The 17,993-nt window shown below is 33.6% G+C and overlaps 5 protein-coding genes across 5 annotated transcripts; 4 read left to right on the top strand and 1 right to left on the bottom strand.

The window, feature by feature from the left end:
* Positions 7-1,648, bottom strand: LOC104785652 (F-box/LRR-repeat protein At3g58940-like). The gene is made up of 4 exons (XM_010510907.2): positions 1,466-1,648; positions 1,043-1,359; positions 550-909; positions 7-453 (listed from the first exon to the last, which is right to left on the bottom strand). The coding sequence occupies exons 2-4, from the start codon at positions 1,334-1,336 to the stop codon at positions 34-36; spliced, it is 1,074 nt and encodes a 357-aa protein (XP_010509209.1). The 5' UTR covers positions 1,337-1,359; positions 1,466-1,648; the 3' UTR covers positions 7-33.
* LOC104788921 lies at positions 2,867-4,129 on the top strand. The gene is made up of 5 exons (XM_019245562.1): positions 2,867-2,890; positions 3,016-3,165; positions 3,359-3,527; positions 3,821-3,873; positions 3,989-4,129. The coding sequence occupies exons 1-5, from the start codon at positions 2,867-2,869 to the stop codon at positions 4,127-4,129; spliced, it is 537 nt and encodes a 178-aa protein (XP_019101107.1).
* Positions 8,369-10,909, top strand: LOC104785650. Its single transcript, XM_010510905.2, has 10 exons — positions 8,369-8,684; positions 8,783-8,889; positions 8,982-9,107; positions 9,248-9,341; positions 9,645-9,722; positions 9,802-9,884; positions 9,991-10,143; positions 10,242-10,317; positions 10,435-10,699; positions 10,799-10,909. The coding sequence occupies exons 1-10, from the start codon at positions 8,558-8,560 to the stop codon at positions 10,872-10,874; spliced, it is 1,185 nt and encodes a 394-aa protein (XP_010509207.1). The 5' UTR covers positions 8,369-8,557; the 3' UTR covers positions 10,875-10,909.
* LOC104785651 lies at positions 12,056-14,450 on the top strand. The gene is made up of 9 exons (XM_010510906.2): positions 12,056-12,420; positions 12,514-12,620; positions 12,718-12,843; positions 12,996-13,089; positions 13,373-13,453; positions 13,526-13,611; positions 13,711-13,863; positions 13,963-14,038; positions 14,156-14,450. Exons 1-9 carry the CDS (start codon positions 12,291-12,293, stop codon positions 14,398-14,400), a joined length of 1,098 nt encoding a protein of 365 aa, XP_010509208.1. The 5' UTR covers positions 12,056-12,290; the 3' UTR covers positions 14,401-14,450.
* LOC104785649 (pyridoxal 5'-phosphate synthase subunit PDX1.1) lies at positions 15,109-16,238 on the top strand. Its single transcript, XM_010510904.2, has one exon. The coding sequence runs from the start codon at positions 15,171-15,173 to the stop codon at positions 16,101-16,103; it is 933 nt and encodes a 310-aa protein (XP_010509206.1). The 5' UTR covers positions 15,109-15,170; the 3' UTR covers positions 16,104-16,238.

The raw sequence follows: 17,993 nt of genomic DNA, 5'->3' as shown, positions 1-17,993 counted from the left end.
TCTGCTCTGCTGCCGTAGCTTGGTCTTGCTCAGTTATCTCCCGATCCCTGGATGTCGAGCCTGTATTGCTGATGCTAGCATCGGGTTCTGCTCGAGAATGATTTCAAACAGAACATCATAGTCCCGCTTCTTCTCAGTCATCTCCTGACCACTCGACGCCGCCTTTGCTCGCTCTCGATCCCTCCACGCTGATTCTAGCAATGGGTTCTGGTCGACAATTATATCGAACATAGCTTCGTAGCCCGCCATCTGAGCTTCGTAGCCTGCACGCTGAGCTTCTTGTTCCTGTTGCCTCTCCTTAAGATCCGCAAGTTTGGCGTTAGCAGCATCTAGTTGCATTTGAAGGTCGCCCTGATCAGACATCTCTTCTCGCAGAGGAGGAGGTACCGGGGAAGAAGCTCTACGCATTATGAAGAACATATCGTAGATACACTCTTTATTGCGGGGAGCGAACTGTAGGAAAAAAAAAAATAATAAGAAACGACAGTTGGTTATTTTTTTCAACGCTGTAATGATTTTTATGTGATTGAAGACGGTAATCAAATATACCTCAGAGTAGATATCATCCATCTGGGTCTCGGAACAACTCCCAGACCGTACCCAAATCTTAGAATGTCTAACTACCTCTGTCGAGACCACATCGTGGAGCTTATATGCAAGAACTTTTAGAAGTCTAGGTACTTCAAAGTTTGTAGAATCATTCTCTTCGGCATCCATCTCCATCTCATCCAAACACGGGAAATACTCCAAGAAATGCCTTATCATCTCTTTCTCTCTAACTGTTCCTCGAAACCCTCTAACCTGCAACTTCTTCACTGGACAAGATAAGGGCGAACGACCTTTATCCTCCCGAGAAATGCAGTCACAAGCATCCCCACATTTGTCTGTCACATCGTGGTGTAATAAACCCTGAACGCAGAAAGGAGACAATAAGGAACTTCAAAGGATGAACTCTGTCTTTGTAAATGTTTGAGAACTAAAAAAAAAAAAAAAGAGTTGTGTTTACACCTCAAGGATTACATATCCAACGATTCACACGAACCTTATCAATACCAGTCTGACACTTGAGGGAGAATTTCTTAACGGGAGAATCACCACCCTGCACTGCCAATACTCTATCCACAAAATCCATAAAGCTCTGAAGCATCCCATCCCTTTCACGCTTGCCCTCTTCAGGATGAAGGAAGACAGAGTCATCAACGTCAAGATTAGGGACAAGTGTCCACAAATTGAGCCACCTCTGGGAGAGAACCGATGTCAAAGCAGCCTCCTTTGTCGTAAGGAAAGACAAGATATAGCAAATAACCTCGTCCGGTAAACTCCCGAACCAATCCATCGTTACTGCAGGAACATATATATCTATATATATATATAGATACAAATTAGCAAAATCAACAATTACCAAACAGTTCCAAACCTAAACAAAGGAAACCCCAGTTAACAACGTAAATATGATAGCACCTACCTTGGTGCTGTACAGACACGATGTCAAAGACCCAATCTTTAGTGAAGATTTAGGGTTTTTTAGAAGAGATAAGAGTCAGAGAGTGCTGAATCGCTCTGGTTTGTATACAAGTGACAAGGTCTCGGAAGGAATATCAGAAGAAAACGAAGCGTACAGTGAGAAATTAACTGCAAAGCCAGAGGAGGAAGAGAGATATTATTGTCAAAAAAAAAAAAAAAAAAAAAAAAAAAAAAAAAAAAAAAAAAAAANTGGTTTGGTTTGGTTTTGTTTTAATTTTTCTGGTTGGTTTGGTTTGGACCGGTTATCAAAGCAAATAAACCAAACCTAAACACAATCATACCAATATTAACAGACGAAGGTTTTTACTCAAGTAATCGTGCGTTCGTGACAATGAGACAAATTTTGAAAACGTAATCATGGAAGAATATATCTCATTTCTATTCGAGAAAATCTATGAGACTTGTGTCATTACTGCTTAAAAGATCTCCGAATCTAGAGACTCTCGTCATTAAGGTATGAATCAAAAAGTTAAGGATAAATTATACTATATAATATAAAATGTAAAATACACAAAAATACATAATATAAATCACATTCATAATGAATGTATTAAACTTTGAATTTTGTTTTTTGGACAACTCAAAATAAGTTTTCGATATCTCTCTCTAGCTATTTTTTCATCTTGTTTCAGGGCCCCTTGCACAATGATCTGATTCGACAAGGAACGGGACCCGTTTGCGAGTGCTTGTGTGGATATCCCTATAATTTTCTGTTGTCATGTCCTGTGATAGTCCTAGAGATAACCAAATTCCGAGGAACTAAAGGAGAGTTGGAGCAAATGAATAATGAAACATCTCCTGGAGAAATTTCCATGTCTTGAGCTTGTCAAATAAAGTGGTCTTTGGTAACAAAAGAATATTCTTTTCTAATGGTCGGCCTAAAAGAATGGAGTAAGATTTTTTTTTGTGCTATATGTTGTAAGAGTAAACTTTTTTTTTTTTTTTTTTTGTATATGACTAACAATAACTTTGTATTGTTGACCAAAATGATTCTTTTAATAATTATTCTTTTTTGTATTTAAATTTTTTGGTAAGTTAATAAGAGGTATTTGATATGACTAGCAATAAATTTATTAGTAGTTGACTCCTATTCGTATATATATAACTAAAATTTATCAATGAGAAACACAAGTAAAACTTAAAAATGGGTTTACATCTAGCGCTCGTTTTTACGTCTTATTTGCTATTAACGTTAGGGGCCAACGGACTTATGCTTGTGAGATTCTATAACTTCTACTTTGTTTGTCAATTCTTTGAATTTGATATGAAAAAATAAAATTAATTGATATTTCAGGATTTTGATTGTGTGGATATATACAAACAACCGGCTTTCCAACATTCAATGTTTAAGTATCACAAGATTCCGGTATGGTGGTTAAATTTTTCAATCATATATGAATAAATGTGGCCAAAATTTTCTCTAATTAATAGAGAATAATGTTGTAATTCTTTTTCTAAAACTTAATCTTGTTGTTTTGTGTTATGTTATAGGAAAAATTCATTTCAAATGAAATCCATACTAACAACGATAAATATAAAATAGATCATCAACGTTGTCCCAAAGGAATGGTATCAATTTTAAGGCAAATAAATGGAACTGAGAGCGTCCATCTCGACACATTCGAGTATCCTGGCCAACATGTAAATCTTCTTCTTTTATCATCGTTTTTATTAAAATATTCATATATACCATCCTGTATAACATTTTATCTTATTTATAGCACAATAATTGATTATTCGCAATCACATTTTTTATCTTCTTTCTAGTGTTGTGATTATAATAATACATGCAAACTTTATATATTTAAAGTGGCAACTTTTATGATTTATACAGTTTGCAACAATTGAGACCATTTTAGATGGAACCATCTATCGAGGAGCAGAGGCTTATATAAGTGTTCATAATTTAACTGTACAAAGAAACCAATACAGTAAAAATCAAATTTGGTTAGAGAATGGACCTCGTGATCAACTTAATAGCATACAAGTTGGTTGGGCGGTAAGTTTTTAATTAACGTATAAACCAAAATGTATACTTTATAGAACATCATGCGATTTTACACAAGGAACTAAAACTTACAAATACAATTTATGTAATGAAAGTATATATAAAAATATATGAGCATAGATAAAGTAAGAGATCCCTAAAATATGTGGAATACTTACCCACAAAAACAAGAAAATAACTAATTTATGATGATTTAATGTATGTAAATTCATCATGAAATATTGGAGAAATAGTTTGAGTATACACTTTTTGTAACAAATATTTTCATAAAATTTGAATTTTATACAGTGCATCCAAGATTATATGGTGACAGTTCAACGCGATTTACAATATATTGGACCGTGAGTAAATTAATTATTTTTTTATCTATGTTTTTACAACATAACTATGTTCTTTATACATGAGAAATATTCTTGCATAATTGTTTACATTCAATGTTATATTTTTATTTATTAGGCAGATGGCTCCAAAAAAACTGGATGTTATAATACACAATGTGCTGGCTTTGTTCTTGTTACTCGAGATCCTGTGCTCGGAGAAGCGTATGGTAATACCTCTATTTATGGTGGTAAAGTAAGCGCTCTTATTCAACCATGAATTTTTCAGGTAAAAAATTCTCGACTTTATGTATGATAAATCATCTATTTGACAAGAATGTTGGAAGTTTTTTTTATTTATTTATAATATTTATATTAATTTTAACTATTTGGATTATCCTTTAAAATACTTGAATCCATCTTCTTTAGTATTTCTTGCAGGATTTTTTTAATATAGTTCATTTTTATGTTTCTTATTCAAATCACATATATAATTATAAATTTGAGAGATTTAATTTAATAGTTTTTCTAATGTTTTAATATTTATTAGGATGGCTTCACTGGGAACTGAGTACTAAAAAGAGTCGATAAATTAATAGGATACTGGCCCAAAGAGTTATTTACACACTTAAACAAAGGAGCTTCTTTGATACGCTTTGGAGGAAATACGTTTATCTCTCCTGATGGTGTGAGTCCTCCAATGGGAAACGGTCATTTTCCAGTTGCAAATTTCCAGAAAAGTTCACATTTTTCGTTTATTAAAGTGAAGAATTTGAACTACCAAACCATTGATATGGAAGCTAAGAAAACAAGACTCTATGCAGATTCTTACGAGTGTTATAGACTAATATATTGGGGATATCTTAACTTTAGTAGAGTAACCTTCTCCTTAGGAGGACCAGGTGGAAATTGTGGTACTTGATGATTAATGATTCATGTATATGTATTGACCAAAACTATATCAATTGGCAGGAGAAATAAAGTTGACTAAACTATATCCATATTACTACACTACAAAATAAGAGGTGTTTTGTGTCGCTTCTTTTGAATATTAGCATCAGTTATAATTGATGCAAATGAGTTTTACATCACTTATTTAAGTGACTCTGGAAGTGGTGATGCAATATATTTGCATCGGTTGAACGAAATGTTTGCATCACTTATTATAGTCGATGTTAATATACACCGGTTGTTTAAAGTGATGTTAATTTTGAATCACTTAATATAAATGATGTTATATTAGCTACGGTAATAATAAGTGATGTTAAATATTTATAATAATTGTGAATATGTGATGTTAACCGTAGTGTCAATTATTAGAAGTGATACCAAGATTGTGTCATTTGTTAAAATTGATATTAAATGTTTAAATCGGTTACGAATAATTAATGTTAAAATTAGTGTCAGTTTTCATAAATAATTCTAATAATTATGTCATTTCCGATAATTGATGATAAATATTAGTGTCCGTTATAATTGATGAAAAATATAATAAATAAATCAAAATAATTAATTGATTATTTAAATCCAAAAATAGTATATAAATTAAAAATCATATTGCATAATTCATATAATGTAATTCACTGTTGAATCTTGAACCTAGAAATCCTAGCTAGGTATTAAAGAAGAAATTAAGATCAATGTTCATAACCAACACATTCGCTACGTACGAAAAGTATTTAAGGTATTCAAGAAAACAAAAATTATAGAAAAGCGTAACAAATTTTTTAAGTTTTTAATTATTTTAAAACACAAAAGAAGACAACGACTTTACATTATATATTGTTATATATATATATATATATATTATTATTATATATTTGCGTTACTAAATTAGATTTTTTTTTCTTATGAATAATATTGTCTGGTGTTTTGGTTGTGTAGCAGCTCACTACTAAAAACTGATCATATAGTTACGAGAAATTGCTACAAAATTATTTAGGAAAAAAGATGGCTAGCTACACGAAGTATGTAAGAACGCATGGTCACACATGCCAAGTATAATATTGTACTCTCAACTACATGAAGTAGATGTATTGCATGAGTACATGTATGAACTATATGACGTCATGTGGTTAACACCATAAACATACAATTCCGGTACACCGGTTAACTGACTCTAGCATTGACCAATATTGACCAAAAAAATATTCCTTTTTTTAATGTATAATATTAAAGAAAAAACATAAATTGCTATATCAAATAGTTTATAGTTTTTTTCAATTAAGACATATTCTATATTATATAACTAAATATTTTGTTTACATCTTTAATGTATTCATTCTTATAATTAGTCATTTTAATTTTGAAGCTAAACCAATAGTTAAATAATTTTTTTGGATCTTCTATCTTTTATATATTAAAAATAAATATTGTGTGTTTTTGTTGTTTAAAATCAAATATATTGCTTTTATTAAATAACAAAAAACACTGTATTTAAAAAAATCAAATAATAACGATGTTTTTAGTTACAATAGAATTAAAAAAACTAACTATCATAAGATTGGATGAATTAAAATATATACAAAATATTTTTCTATTGCAAAACTTAATAAAAGTGAAATGAAAAATCATTAATAATTTTTCAGATATTAAAATTTTTATTTTACCATGAGTATATAACATTTTCAATAATTCTAATGATTTTGATATGTATTGGGCTTGGTTCTAAGTATTTTTGTTTTAGAAAAATGTTTTGTGGTTGAGAATATTAAATAAAATTAATTTTATATTTAGAGAAATTAAGTAAGAAGTTGATGTTTTTAAATTAATAATGTTAAAATAAGTAGTTTTCTTATTTGATTTGTTACAACAAGATTATCTGGTTTGAATTTAAGTTTTAATATCTTATAAATGATTTTTATTTTAATTTTAGTTAAGTTTCGAAATAAAAAAGTAACTATTATAAGACTAAATGAATGGAATATATATACAATATATCTTTATTTTGGATCCATATATGTTTTTAGTTATAAAACACCATAAATGATTCCTAAATAATTCAATTAAATTTTTTATTTTGGTTTCTAATATTAAAAACAAAAAAATGGTCAATGTCGGTCAATATTGGTCAACACCAGATTCTGATGAAAGGTGTACTGGAATAAGATGGTTGTGATGTTGAGCACATGTCATCATATAGTTGGTATATGTGGCCATGCAATATATATATATTTCGTGTAGTTGAGTATACATTTCTAAAGTTGGCATGTGTGGTCATGTATTGTGATATAGTTCGTGTAACTGACTATCTTTTTTCCAATTATTTATAACAAATATTACCTATACAAGGTTACAAATTAGTCACAAATTTTTAAATAGTTAATTTTGTGACAAATTTGTAAGTTTCCATCGAAAAATAATTATAAACAGATACAGCTTAGATTTGAAGCTAATTTATTACAAACTAAGAGACAAGATAATTTGTAGCACTTGACTAATCGTAACAAATTGTAGTTTAAGAGGTTGTATTGGTATTATTATATAAGTAAACTGAATTTTTAATCACAAACCATTGTAAATAATATAATAACAAAATAATTTATTATAAATTTTCATCAAAAAAAAAATTCAATTCACGGTTTACCTCGGATTAATATATAGTATTATTATTGTTTGGTCACTATTTAGTATTTTTTTTTGTTATTGCGTTCCGTATTGTTAAGCTTATGTTTTTTTCCTTTTGTTCATATAATGGTTGCTAGTAGAAGCAGTTTGGTGTCCCAATTATGCGCGTGTTTTTGGATTTGTTTATTTTTTACCCATATTACGGAAACATAGAAAATTAAAAGATAATCGAAATTGTGAAGTAAACCAAATAAACCGAAAGATCTGGATAAATCAAAATTTGCACATAAACTCAAATTTCGGTCATTTTCACTTTTTAGTTTTAAAACTCAAAACCTGAACTATCTGAGAACCGAACCGACAAATATAACTATGGTTTTTATATCCTATGACCGAAAACGTTGAAAAATCGTAGGAAATATTTTTATTTAAAAATAAATATTAGTATTAAATAACTTTGTGGCTTATGATGTTATTCACAAATTACCTTAATCAAGCTGTATGCTTTTGCTTCCATTATTACATTGCTATAACGTTGCCTAGTAGTCAGATTTAAGTATCATTAGGATTGTTAATCTATTAAAAAAAAATTACAAGCCACTTAGCATAAAGTTTGCTGGACTTAAGTTAAATCAATATATTTTATTTTAGCATACTAATAATGACTTAAACTAACAGTTGATTAACTTTAAAATACTTTACTAATATATTGAGTTGAACAGACTTCACAGTTAATTAAATTTGGCCAAAGGATAAATTTGGAACTTTAATTAAAATTATAAAACAGATAAAAAATAAAATAAAGCAAAACATAAACTCTACGGTTAATGTTTTATTTATTTATTTATTTTAGGAAGTTACATAAAATACCCTCAGTATTTGTTACCTATTTCAAAAGATTCTCTCGCACTCTCCTCGTCGTTACCGTTCAAACCAGACTCGGCGCCGGTGGACCAATTTGTTCAAACCATAGAGCGTTACATTAATAAACTTGCCCTTATCCTTTATCTAAATCATGGATACACTTCCTCACCTCACAGATCCTCTCTCAAGTTCTTTATAATCCCTATAAATTTAGGGTTTCTTCAATCCCAAATCCTCTCACCTTTTTTCATTGACTCTTTCTCTAAGAATCACCGAAATGGATTCAGTTCGTATGGAAATGCAACATCAACGTTATCGATTACGTAACCTGGAAGAAGAGACCCTCTCGTATGGGGAGTTTAAGACTTACTGCTTCTGTCTCGCTATTGCACTGTGGTTCTACGGTTGGTCTCTTCAACTTTTAATTTCCAATTTACAGTTTTGATTTCGAAAGCTTTTTGTCTTTTTTTCTGAATCTGACTAGTTTCTCGATGACTCACAGCGCCGGCTCTTCTGATGGAGAGTATTGTCGGATCAGAAAATGTCTGGCTTGGACCCAATTCGTCCCTTCTTGTTAAACCAAGTTCCAGATTTGTCCAAAGCATTGAGGTTCGTGATCTGGGTTTGGTTCCCCCTAGCTACCTCCTTCTTCTTTTCGTTCTGTTTTTTTAATCAATGGTTTATTGAACTTTTTTTGTTAGGTGAAGGAGCTCGATTACTCTAAACCAGGGCTTATGCTTTATGGATTCTATGAGAATCCTTCTTTAAGCTCTGTGGTGAACTGGTCAGAATCCCGAGTGTTTCCTCTCTCACATGATATGTACAAGGCATGTTAAAAGATTCTCTGTATTGTTTGAAATTGTCATTGAGATTTGATATCAAAGAATTCAATCTTTTTTCGTCAGAATTGATTCCATCTTTGACTTCTCTTCTTGACAATTTATTGAACTGATTTCACTTGTCTCAGGGTTGGCGATACTTTTTTAATAAAGGGACTCTTTTTAACATCACCTATAAGGTTGAGCCACAGGGTTCTGAGGTTCAGCTTGTGGTCGAGGAAGGTTAGTTAATATTGTAGTTTTGTCGAATGCTGATTGCTATGCTTGCCTGTTGGTTTACTATTGTCATTGAGGCTGTGATAGAGTTTTAAAAACACATGAGCACAAAGAAAAACCTAAATTGATGGAACTTCATTCGAATATACTAAAACGTAAAAGCAAAACCCCAACTAGAAAAGGAAAATAACTTTTGAATGAACTAAGAGGATATAGAAGTCTTAATGTGTGAGTGAGATTTTCTGTTTGTAATTGTTGCCTTTATTATTGGATATAAATACTGATAATGTCAAGGTTCTCAATTCGCAGGAACGCGACTCATGCCTCATTCGTCGTTGGACAAGATTCCATTGCATGACACCGCTAGGTCACGGAATCTAATTCAGGGTTAGTCAAATGGAAGTTCCTACTTAAAAAATGCATTGTGTCACAATGATTACCGTGAGTTAATTCAAGTCCTTTACAGGGAGTGGTATGATTACATTGGAGATAAGTACGTCTTCATATTACTATGTTACTGTGGCTAACTTGAAGAGGAAGGACGTAGAGGTAATAATTACTGACTGATCATGTAATGACTTTTTGGATTATGTTTTTTTTTTTTTTTTTGCACCGTTCATTAATTGTTTTACTTGACCTGATGATGATTGTTCAGGTGGAACTGACTATTGATGTGAGGGCTGTGGTGTTTGACACTAAACAATCATCCTACAACTGTACCTTCGGCAATGGCGAGTGCATATTCAAACTCAGTGCAATGTCCCTTGTTGGAAGTTCTATAGTCGTAACTTCACCAGGACTGAGTCAGGTATGTACTCCTAACAAAATTGTTACTGTTGCTATTATTATTATTATGACTCTTAGCTGAATGAGTGTTCCTCTCACTGCCTATGCGTCTGGGCTTAGGGAGTATCCATCGAAGATGAATGGAACATCAGCATCTCATATGAACATAGATGGGTTGCATATATAATTGCCACAGGTATATTTTTCAATCGTTTCAAAGTCAAATTTATAACTGGACTTGAGCATTGGTTAGTTTCTCTATTAAAACAAACTTTGGATCAGTTACTTACAAGTATGATAATTGCATATACAGGTCTGGTGTTTTGCTTCATACTTGTAGCTACACAGTGCTGTGGTGGAGAGGGAGATCCAACCGACGATGATTCACCAAGAAAACCTCTGCTTGCAGACAAAGATGGTAATGCACCTTTCACAAACGATGATGCTAGTTTGGATGGAAATGATGAGGAAGCAGGTAAGGAAAGTAGATGTGTCTGTACCATTTGTTATGATGCTCCAAGAGATTGTTTTTTCCTCCCATGCGGCCATTGCGTCTCCTGTTTTCGATGCGGAACAAAGTAAGTTCTTATTCACTAATGCACAACTTGTTGTAATGCTAATGGTGTCTACCCTATTAGGGATTGATCTAACATATCAAACGTTGTGAAATGGCACAGGATAAAAAAAGCTGCTGGGAGATGTCCAATATGTAGAAGGAGAATGATGAAAGTGAAGCGAAACCATAAAGCTTAAGATCTCAATGTAAAATATAAAGTGAATCTATAATAATAGAGCATTAATAATAATAATAATAATAAATTTCTCATTTGATATTGATAAGTCTCACTTCTTTCTCTAATTTAATTCGTTTCATCTCTTGACCTTATTGTGGTATCACACCATAGGGTAAGGCACTAAGGCAATAAGATGGTATCTTGGTGACTAACACAGACACAGTCCTCCCCAGTGCACAAAATTCTTTTTAATCATCTTCTTCTTTACCAATTATGAGACTTTGGATGAAAACAAAAATACCATGAATGAATGAATTTGTTGCTCACTCGTTTTTACGTAATAACTTTGTATATTTTGTTACGATATCCAAAAATATAGTAGCAGTTCTTAGAGGTTTATGAAGTTACGAGGAGATTCATGTTTGCAATGAGTGTTTTTTAATTTTAATTTTTATTATTACAAGCCATTTAGCAAATCTAACACAATATTAAGACCATGAATGGATGCTATTTTTTCAATTAGTTTTTGGATTAAGTTTTTAGTTTTTAGATTTTGCTATTAGTTTTCTCAATGAAAAATCTCAAAAAATGGTTTTGGGTTTTTGAGAAAAATTAATGTAAAGAAAAAGCAAAAAATCAGATTTTTTTAATTATAGGATAACTAAAATCTAGAATCGTGAATTGGAGACTACAATAAAATAGTTTCTCTATATATTAGAAAAACCAAAATTTTAAAATTTTGATTGGTATAAAAATGAGTTTCTAAAAAAACAAAAACCAAAATCTCTCTCAAAATCTACAAAACATTCAAGGCCTAAATAAATGTATTGTAATTAGTTAAATCAATAGTATATTTGAGGTCAAAAAAAAAAATCAATAATCTATTTTATTTTAGCATACTAATAATAATGAGTCAAACTCTTTGAGTTATAAAAAAACACTTAACTTAAAAATACAAATATTGATTTTTAACTTAACAGTTAATTAACGATGTCAAAGGACAATTATGGAATAACAAAATAAACTATTAAAATAATAAAATAGACAATTTTCTAAAACAAAAAGATAATCTGAAATTAATAATTGTTTATTAATTTATTTAAGAAAAGTTACATAAATACCCTCAGGATTTGTTATCTATTCAAAAGAGTCTTTGTGACCTCTCGTCGTACGTTACCGTTTAAACGACGAAGAGAAAGAAAGAGACTAAGAATCGCCGCCGGTGGACCTGTTTGCACAAACATGTAGCGTTACACTAATAAACGTGTCCTTATCCTTATCTATATCATGGAACCACTTCAGCACCTCACAGATCCTCTCTCATCTTCTTTATAATCCCTTTAGATTTCTTCTAGGGTTTCATCAACCTCAAATTCTCAACTCTTTATTTTTTTTTAGATTTCTGTGTTTCTCTCTTTCTCTAAGAATCACCGAGATGGAAGTTCGTATGCAAATGCATCATCCAATTCTCGGGTATCGATCTCGTAACGTGGATGGACAACTCCACTCGCCTGCGGAGATTAAGATGTACTGCTTCGGTCTCGCTATGGTTTTGAGTGTCCTTGGTTGGTTTCTTCAACTTTTGTTTTTTAATTCCAGTTTACAGTTTTGATTGTGATTATATATGAATCTGACTAATTCACGATGATGTCTCACAGGGTCGGTTTTTCTGATCGTGGGTGTTTACGGATCACAAAATATCTGGCTTGGACCGAATTCGTCCATTCTTGTTGAACCAAGTTCCATATTTGTCCAAAGCATTAAGGTTCGTGTCTCGTTTGGTCCCTCCTATCTCCTTGTTTTAGTTCTGTTTATCAATTATCATCAAGGGTTGTGCTTATTTATTGGATTTGTTTTGTTAGGTGAAGGAGCTTGATTACTCTAAACCAGGGATCCAGCTTTATGGATTCTATGGGTCTCCTCCCTTGAATCGTTTGGTGAATTGGTCAGAATCCCGAGGGTTTCCTGTCTCATATGATTCTTACAAGGCATGTTTAAGATTCTATGTACTGTTTGAAACTGTCATTGAGAATTGAAATCAAAGATTCAATCTCTTGACCTATTTTTTTTTACTCATGATTTATTCTAGCTTTGATTGTCATTGGATTCTCTTTTTGACAATTTATTGAACTTCTCTCAGGGTTGGCCATATTACTTTAACCGAGGGACTTTTGTGAATATAACCTATACCGTAAAACCAAAAGGTGCAGCGGTCGAGCTTGTGGTCGATGAAGGTTAGTAAATATTGTAGTTGTTTCATATGCTGATTGCTGTGCTTTGCTTGTTGGTTTACCATTGTCAGTGAGGCTGTGATAGAGATTTAGAAAAAAAAAAAAAAAACATGAATACAAAGAAAAACCTAAATTGATGGAAACCACTTAATCGCTGAACTTCATTTGTATATTTTAGTATATACTAAAAGGATATAGAAGTCTTAATGTGAGTGAGATTCTATGTTTGTATTTGTTGCCTTTATGGGATATATATACTGATAATGTCAAGGCTCTCAATTCGCAGGAAGGCAAGGCCTCTCTTCTTCATGGTTGAACGAGATTGTATTTCGTCGTGACATCGCTTGGTCATGGAATCTAATTCAGGGTTAGTCAAATGGAAGTTCCTACATAAAATTGCATTGTATTGCCCATGAGTTTAATAGACGTCCTTTTACAGGGAGTGGTATGATTCAATTGGAGATAAGTAAGTCTTCAGGTTATTATGTTACTGTGGCTAACTTGAAGAAGAGCAAGGACGTAGAGGTAAATAATTACTGATCAAGTAATGACTTTGGATTAGTTTTTTTTGGTTGTGCACCGTTCATTGTTTTACTTGACCTGATGTTTGTTTGTTTGTTCAAGGTGGAACTGACTATTGATGTGAGGGCTGTCTTGTATGATACTAAACAATCATTATACAACTGTACCTTCAGCAACGGCGAGTGCACATTCAAGCTCAATGCAATGTCCCTTGTTGGAAATTCTGTTGTTGTGACTTCACCAGCATCGAGTCAGGTATTTACTCGTAATACGAAACACCAACACTGTTAGTATTACCATGACACTTAGCTGAATGAGTGTTTCATCTCACTGCCTCTGCCTCTGGGTTTATAGGGAGTATCCATCGATGATGAATGGTGCATCAGCATCTCATATGAACATAGATGGATTGCATATGTAATTGGCATAGGTAAACTTTTCAATCGTCTCAAAAGTCAGTTCATTATTGGATTTGAGCTTTGGTTAGTTTTCTCTTATTAAAACAAACTTGGGATCAGTTACATGTATCGTATAATTGCATATGCAGGTCTGGTGTTTTGGTTCATGTTTGTAGCTACACAGTGCTGTTGTAGAGAGGAACATCTAACCGAAAATAATGATTCAGCAAGAACACCTCTACTTGCAGACAAAGTTGAGGATGGTTCGTGTAATGAACCTTTGACAAACAATGATTCTAATTTGGAAAAGTCGTCGATAGAAAGTGATGATGACAGTGACGGATCTGCCTATATGGTTATTTGTGATGTTGACATGTATTTTCCAGAAGCCTAATATGTATGTATGATAAACTCTCTTGAATCTATAATAATAGAGCATTAATAATAAACTTATCATTTGATATTGACAAGTCTCACTTCTTTCTCTACGTTAATTCGTTTCAAATCTCTTTGACCATCTTTGCGATAGATCACCATAGACTAGTGATCATTCGTTGTTTGTTGACTCGATATGGGATCGAAACACCATTAGTATTTTTTGTGTAATGTCGTTGCTTATTCATTTTTAATTATTGAATAGTAGTTCTTAAAGCTTTACGAGTATAATTACAGTTCATGATTATATGTATATTACAATGAGTGTATTTGATATTTTCTTAAAGCATTTTCTTATATAGCTGATTTATTTTTTTCTGTCTAAAGTAACAAAAATTTCCAAAATCTTTAGTCTCTGTCATATTATATTTCTAACCAAAAAAAGGAAGAACACTATCCGAGTCAGTGGTTTCTTCGACACACGATGTTTATAGGGAAGTGAGCTTCCACGTCAACAAGATAAAACACCTCTTCGGGACTCTATTACATAGGGAAATAAATCTTGTGGTCAAAGTTTCCATACACATAGCTTTTTTTCTCTACACTCACCTCCCATCACAATCCCCAAACTCCTTCATCTACACAACCGTCCGATTCACTTACTTTGACTATCTTCTCTCGATCGGACCACTCACAGTCCACAAACATATTTCAAATCACAACCCTCACTCACTCCATATATAATAATCCACCTTCCTCTGCTCCACACACTCTCTCTCAAAACCCTAAATGGCAGAAACAGGAGTTGTGGCGGTGTACGGCGAATTAGCCATGACCGAGACAACGAAGCAGAAGTCTCCCTTCTCCGTCAAGGTAGGTCTCGCTCAGATGCTCCGAGGCGGTGTTATCATGGACGTCGTCAACGCAGAACAAGCTCGAATCGCTGAAGAAGCAGGTGCCTGCGCCGTCATGGCTCTTGAACGTGTTCCTGCTGATATCAGAGCTCAAGGCGGCGTTGCTCGTATGAGCGACCCGGAGATGATCAAGGAGATTAAAAACGCGGTGACGATTCCGGTGATGGCTAAAGCACGAATCGGTCATTTCGTCGAAGCTCAGATCCTTGAAGCAATCGGAGTTGACTACGTCGACGAGAGTGAAGTACTCACACTCGCCGACGAGGACAATCACATCAACAAGCATAACTTCAAGATCCCTTTTGTTTGTGGTTGTAGGAACCTCGGTGAAGCTTTACGGCGGATCCGTGAAGGAGCCGCCATGATTAGAACCAAAGGTGAGGCTGGAACCGGAAACGTTGTTGAAGCCGTAAGGCACGTGAGGAGTGTGAACGGAGCTATTCGTTTGCTTCGTAACATGGACGACGACGAGGTTTTCACTTTTGCTAAAAAGATCGCTGCGCCGTATGATTTGGTGGTGCAGACGAAGGAGCTTGGGAGGTTACCGGTGGTTCAGTTCGCTGCTGGTGGAGTGGCGACGCCGGCTGACGCGGCGCTGATGATGCAGCTGGGGTGTGATGGGGTGTTTGTTGGGTCGGGTGTTTTCAAGAGTGGAGATCCGGTGAAGAGGGCTAAGGCGATTGTTCAGGCGGTTACGAATTATAGAGATGCGGCGGTGTTGGCGGAGGTGAGCTGTGGGTTGGGTGAAGCAATGGTTGGTCTTAATTTGGATGATAAGGTTGAGAGGTTCGCTAGCCGCTCTGAGTAAACCAATCAGATGTCACATGTTTTTTATTTTATTTTTATTAAAAGGTTTTTATGATAATTAAAATATTCTGTTTGTAAGAGAAATTGGTTGTCTTATTTCATGAAATTAAACTTTGTGGCAAATTCTCAAATATTATTTGGCTTTTGTAAGGATTTAAAAAAAAAAGTGCGTTTCAGCCACATAAGTATAAACGATAAAAAGTGCGACTACGTACGTGTGAACTTTTGCCATTGGGGTTGGCATAAACCGTTGAAGAGTCACGGGTGTCATGTAGATTTTGTTAGATAGTGGGCTTCCAACTCAAAACCAATTGGCAATGAGTTGAGAGGCCCATATCTTATATATACTACTTAAGATCCTACTCAACTTTTAATGTGGGATATTGTATCCCTAATACGCCCCCTCGAGATGATGGGTTCTTTAGGCATCAATCTCGGTATGTTCGGGTATGAATCGGCGGGCCAACTATTAGGCTGGGCCAATTGTGGATTGGGTTGAGTATGTGCGGATCGGGCTCTGATACCATGTTAGATAGTGGGCTTGCAACTCAAAACCAATTGGCAATGAGTGGAGAGGCCCATATCTTATATATACTACTTAAGATCCTACTCAACTTTTAATGTGGGATATTGTATTCCTAATAGATTTTACTGGAGTATTCGGCATGGCAGAACCCATCATCATCTCAATTAGCATAATAGGGAGATTTCAGCCTATATGATTGATTGAAATTTTTTTGCTTCCATTCTTTGAAATTTTGCATAAAAATTTAGGATTTAAATTTTATTTGATGATGGAGACTTGAGTTAAAGTTTATGATCCCACAACAAAATTCATGTTTGTAAAAGGAGTTCACGTTCGGATATGTAGTAGATTCTAGATGCGTCTTCTGAGGAGATGTGCTTCTTCTCACCGGAAGCCGAGATTTCCACCCGATAGCTGAAAATCATAATAACCCTTATTGATTCTCAAGAGCTGAATTAAGATTGAGATTATTCATTGTTCCTTTCAATCGAATTAAGATTGAGATCTTCAGGGACCATGCAATCCTCGACGTACCAAAAGACGTATGTGACACTAGCCGCCCCTTCACAAAACGTATAACGCATAAACAAATTACAATAGAATTATTGATCCATTAACCATTAATTAGTTTACTATATGACAGATCGACTCGATAAAGAAATATAGATAGAAATAGAGAGAGATCTTACTAGAAAATTTTTCGTTCATGGTTTCCACATAGATGATCACAATAGAATTGAAAAAATCAAAAGCAAATTAGGGTTTTTGATCGGGTTAATCAGTGTTTTGTCTGGGGATAAGAGGGTTAGATCTGTCATGTTTTCCAGCCGTTGGATCTCAAGCGTAACGCAATGTTAGATCTATGTTATGTTTTCAGCCATTGGATACGTCAAGGTTTACAATTTTATTGCTGAATTGACAATCCATCCAATCGCACTAGGCCTGGGCATAAAAACCGTACCCGAATACCCAACCCGGAACCCGACCCGAAAAACCGGGTTCGGGTTGGGTTCGGGTTTGCTTATAAAACTCTATTGGGTTCTATTTTCTAATACCCGTGGGTTCGGGTTAGGGTCGGGTAATATCCGGTACCCGTTTGGGTACCCAACAAACCCGAACATATAAACATATTTATAATATTTATCATTAATATACTGCAATTACCCTAAAGTTATGATTATAATTTTGAATATTTCATTTAGGGGCTGTTATTGGAGAGATGATTTCTAAATCCATATGGAATTATAAATTTTAGAAATCAAAACAGATGGATTTTGAAATAACATGTTTTATTCTTGGATTTCAATCATTCTATTTTACACTATCAAATCCATTCAAATCCATATAAAACATAATGTGGATTTT

This window comes from Camelina sativa, chromosome 5, assembly GCF_000633955.1.
Source record: "Camelina sativa cultivar DH55 chromosome 5, Cs, whole genome shotgun sequence".
NCBI classification, from domain to species: domain Eukaryota; kingdom Viridiplantae; phylum Streptophyta; class Magnoliopsida; order Brassicales; family Brassicaceae; genus Camelina; species Camelina sativa.
This window is presented reverse-complemented; position numbering and strand designations above follow the sequence as displayed.

Excerpts from the sequence above, each read along its gene's own strand:
- LOC104788921 (XM_019245562.1), top strand. The coding sequence starts at position 2,867 with ATGTTTAAGTATCACAAGATTCCG. Across the intron at positions 2,891-3,015 it reads TTAAGTATCACAAGATTCCG|GAAAAATTCATTTCAAATGA; the intron begins GTATGGTGGTTA and ends GTTATGTTATAG. Across the intron at positions 3,528-3,820 it reads ACAAGTTGGTTGGGCGGTAA|TGCATCCAAGATTATATGGT; the intron begins GTTTTTAATTAA and ends AATTTTATACAG.
- LOC104785650 (XM_010510905.2), top strand. The coding sequence starts at position 8,558 with ATGGATTCAGTTCGTATGGAAATGCAACATCAACGTTATCGATTACGT. Across the intron at positions 9,723-9,801 it reads GTCACGGAATCTAATTCAGG|GGAGTGGTATGATTACATTG; the intron begins GTTAGTCAAATG and ends AGTCCTTTACAG. Across the intron at positions 10,700-10,798 it reads TGTTTTCGATGCGGAACAAA|GATAAAAAAAGCTGCTGGGA; the intron begins GTAAGTTCTTAT and ends GAAATGGCACAG.
- LOC104785651 (XM_010510906.2), top strand. The coding sequence starts at position 12,291 with ATGGAAGTTCGTATGCAAATGCATCATCCAATTCTCGGGTATCGATCT. Across the intron at positions 13,090-13,372 it reads CGAGCTTGTGGTCGATGAAG|GAAGGCAAGGCCTCTCTTCT; the intron begins GTTAGTAAATAT and ends CTCAATTCGCAG. Across the intron at positions 13,454-13,525 it reads GTCATGGAATCTAATTCAGG|GGAGTGGTATGATTCAATTG; the intron begins GTTAGTCAAATG and ends GTCCTTTTACAG.
- LOC104785649 (XM_010510904.2), top strand. The coding sequence starts at position 15,171 with ATGGCAGAAACAGGAGTTGTGGCGGTGTACGGCGAATTAGCCATGACC.
- LOC104785652 (XM_010510907.2), bottom strand. The coding sequence starts at position 1,336 with ATGGATTGGTTCGGGAGTTTACCGGACGAGGTTATTTGCTATATCTTG. Across the intron at positions 910-1,042 it reads GTCAGACTGGTATTGATAAG|GGTTTATTACACCACGATGT; the intron begins GTTCGTGTGAAT and ends TTCTGCGTTCAG. Across the intron at positions 454-549 it reads TGGATGATATCTACTCTGAG|TTCGCTCCCCGCAATAAAGA; the intron begins GTATATTTGATT and ends TTTTTCCTACAG.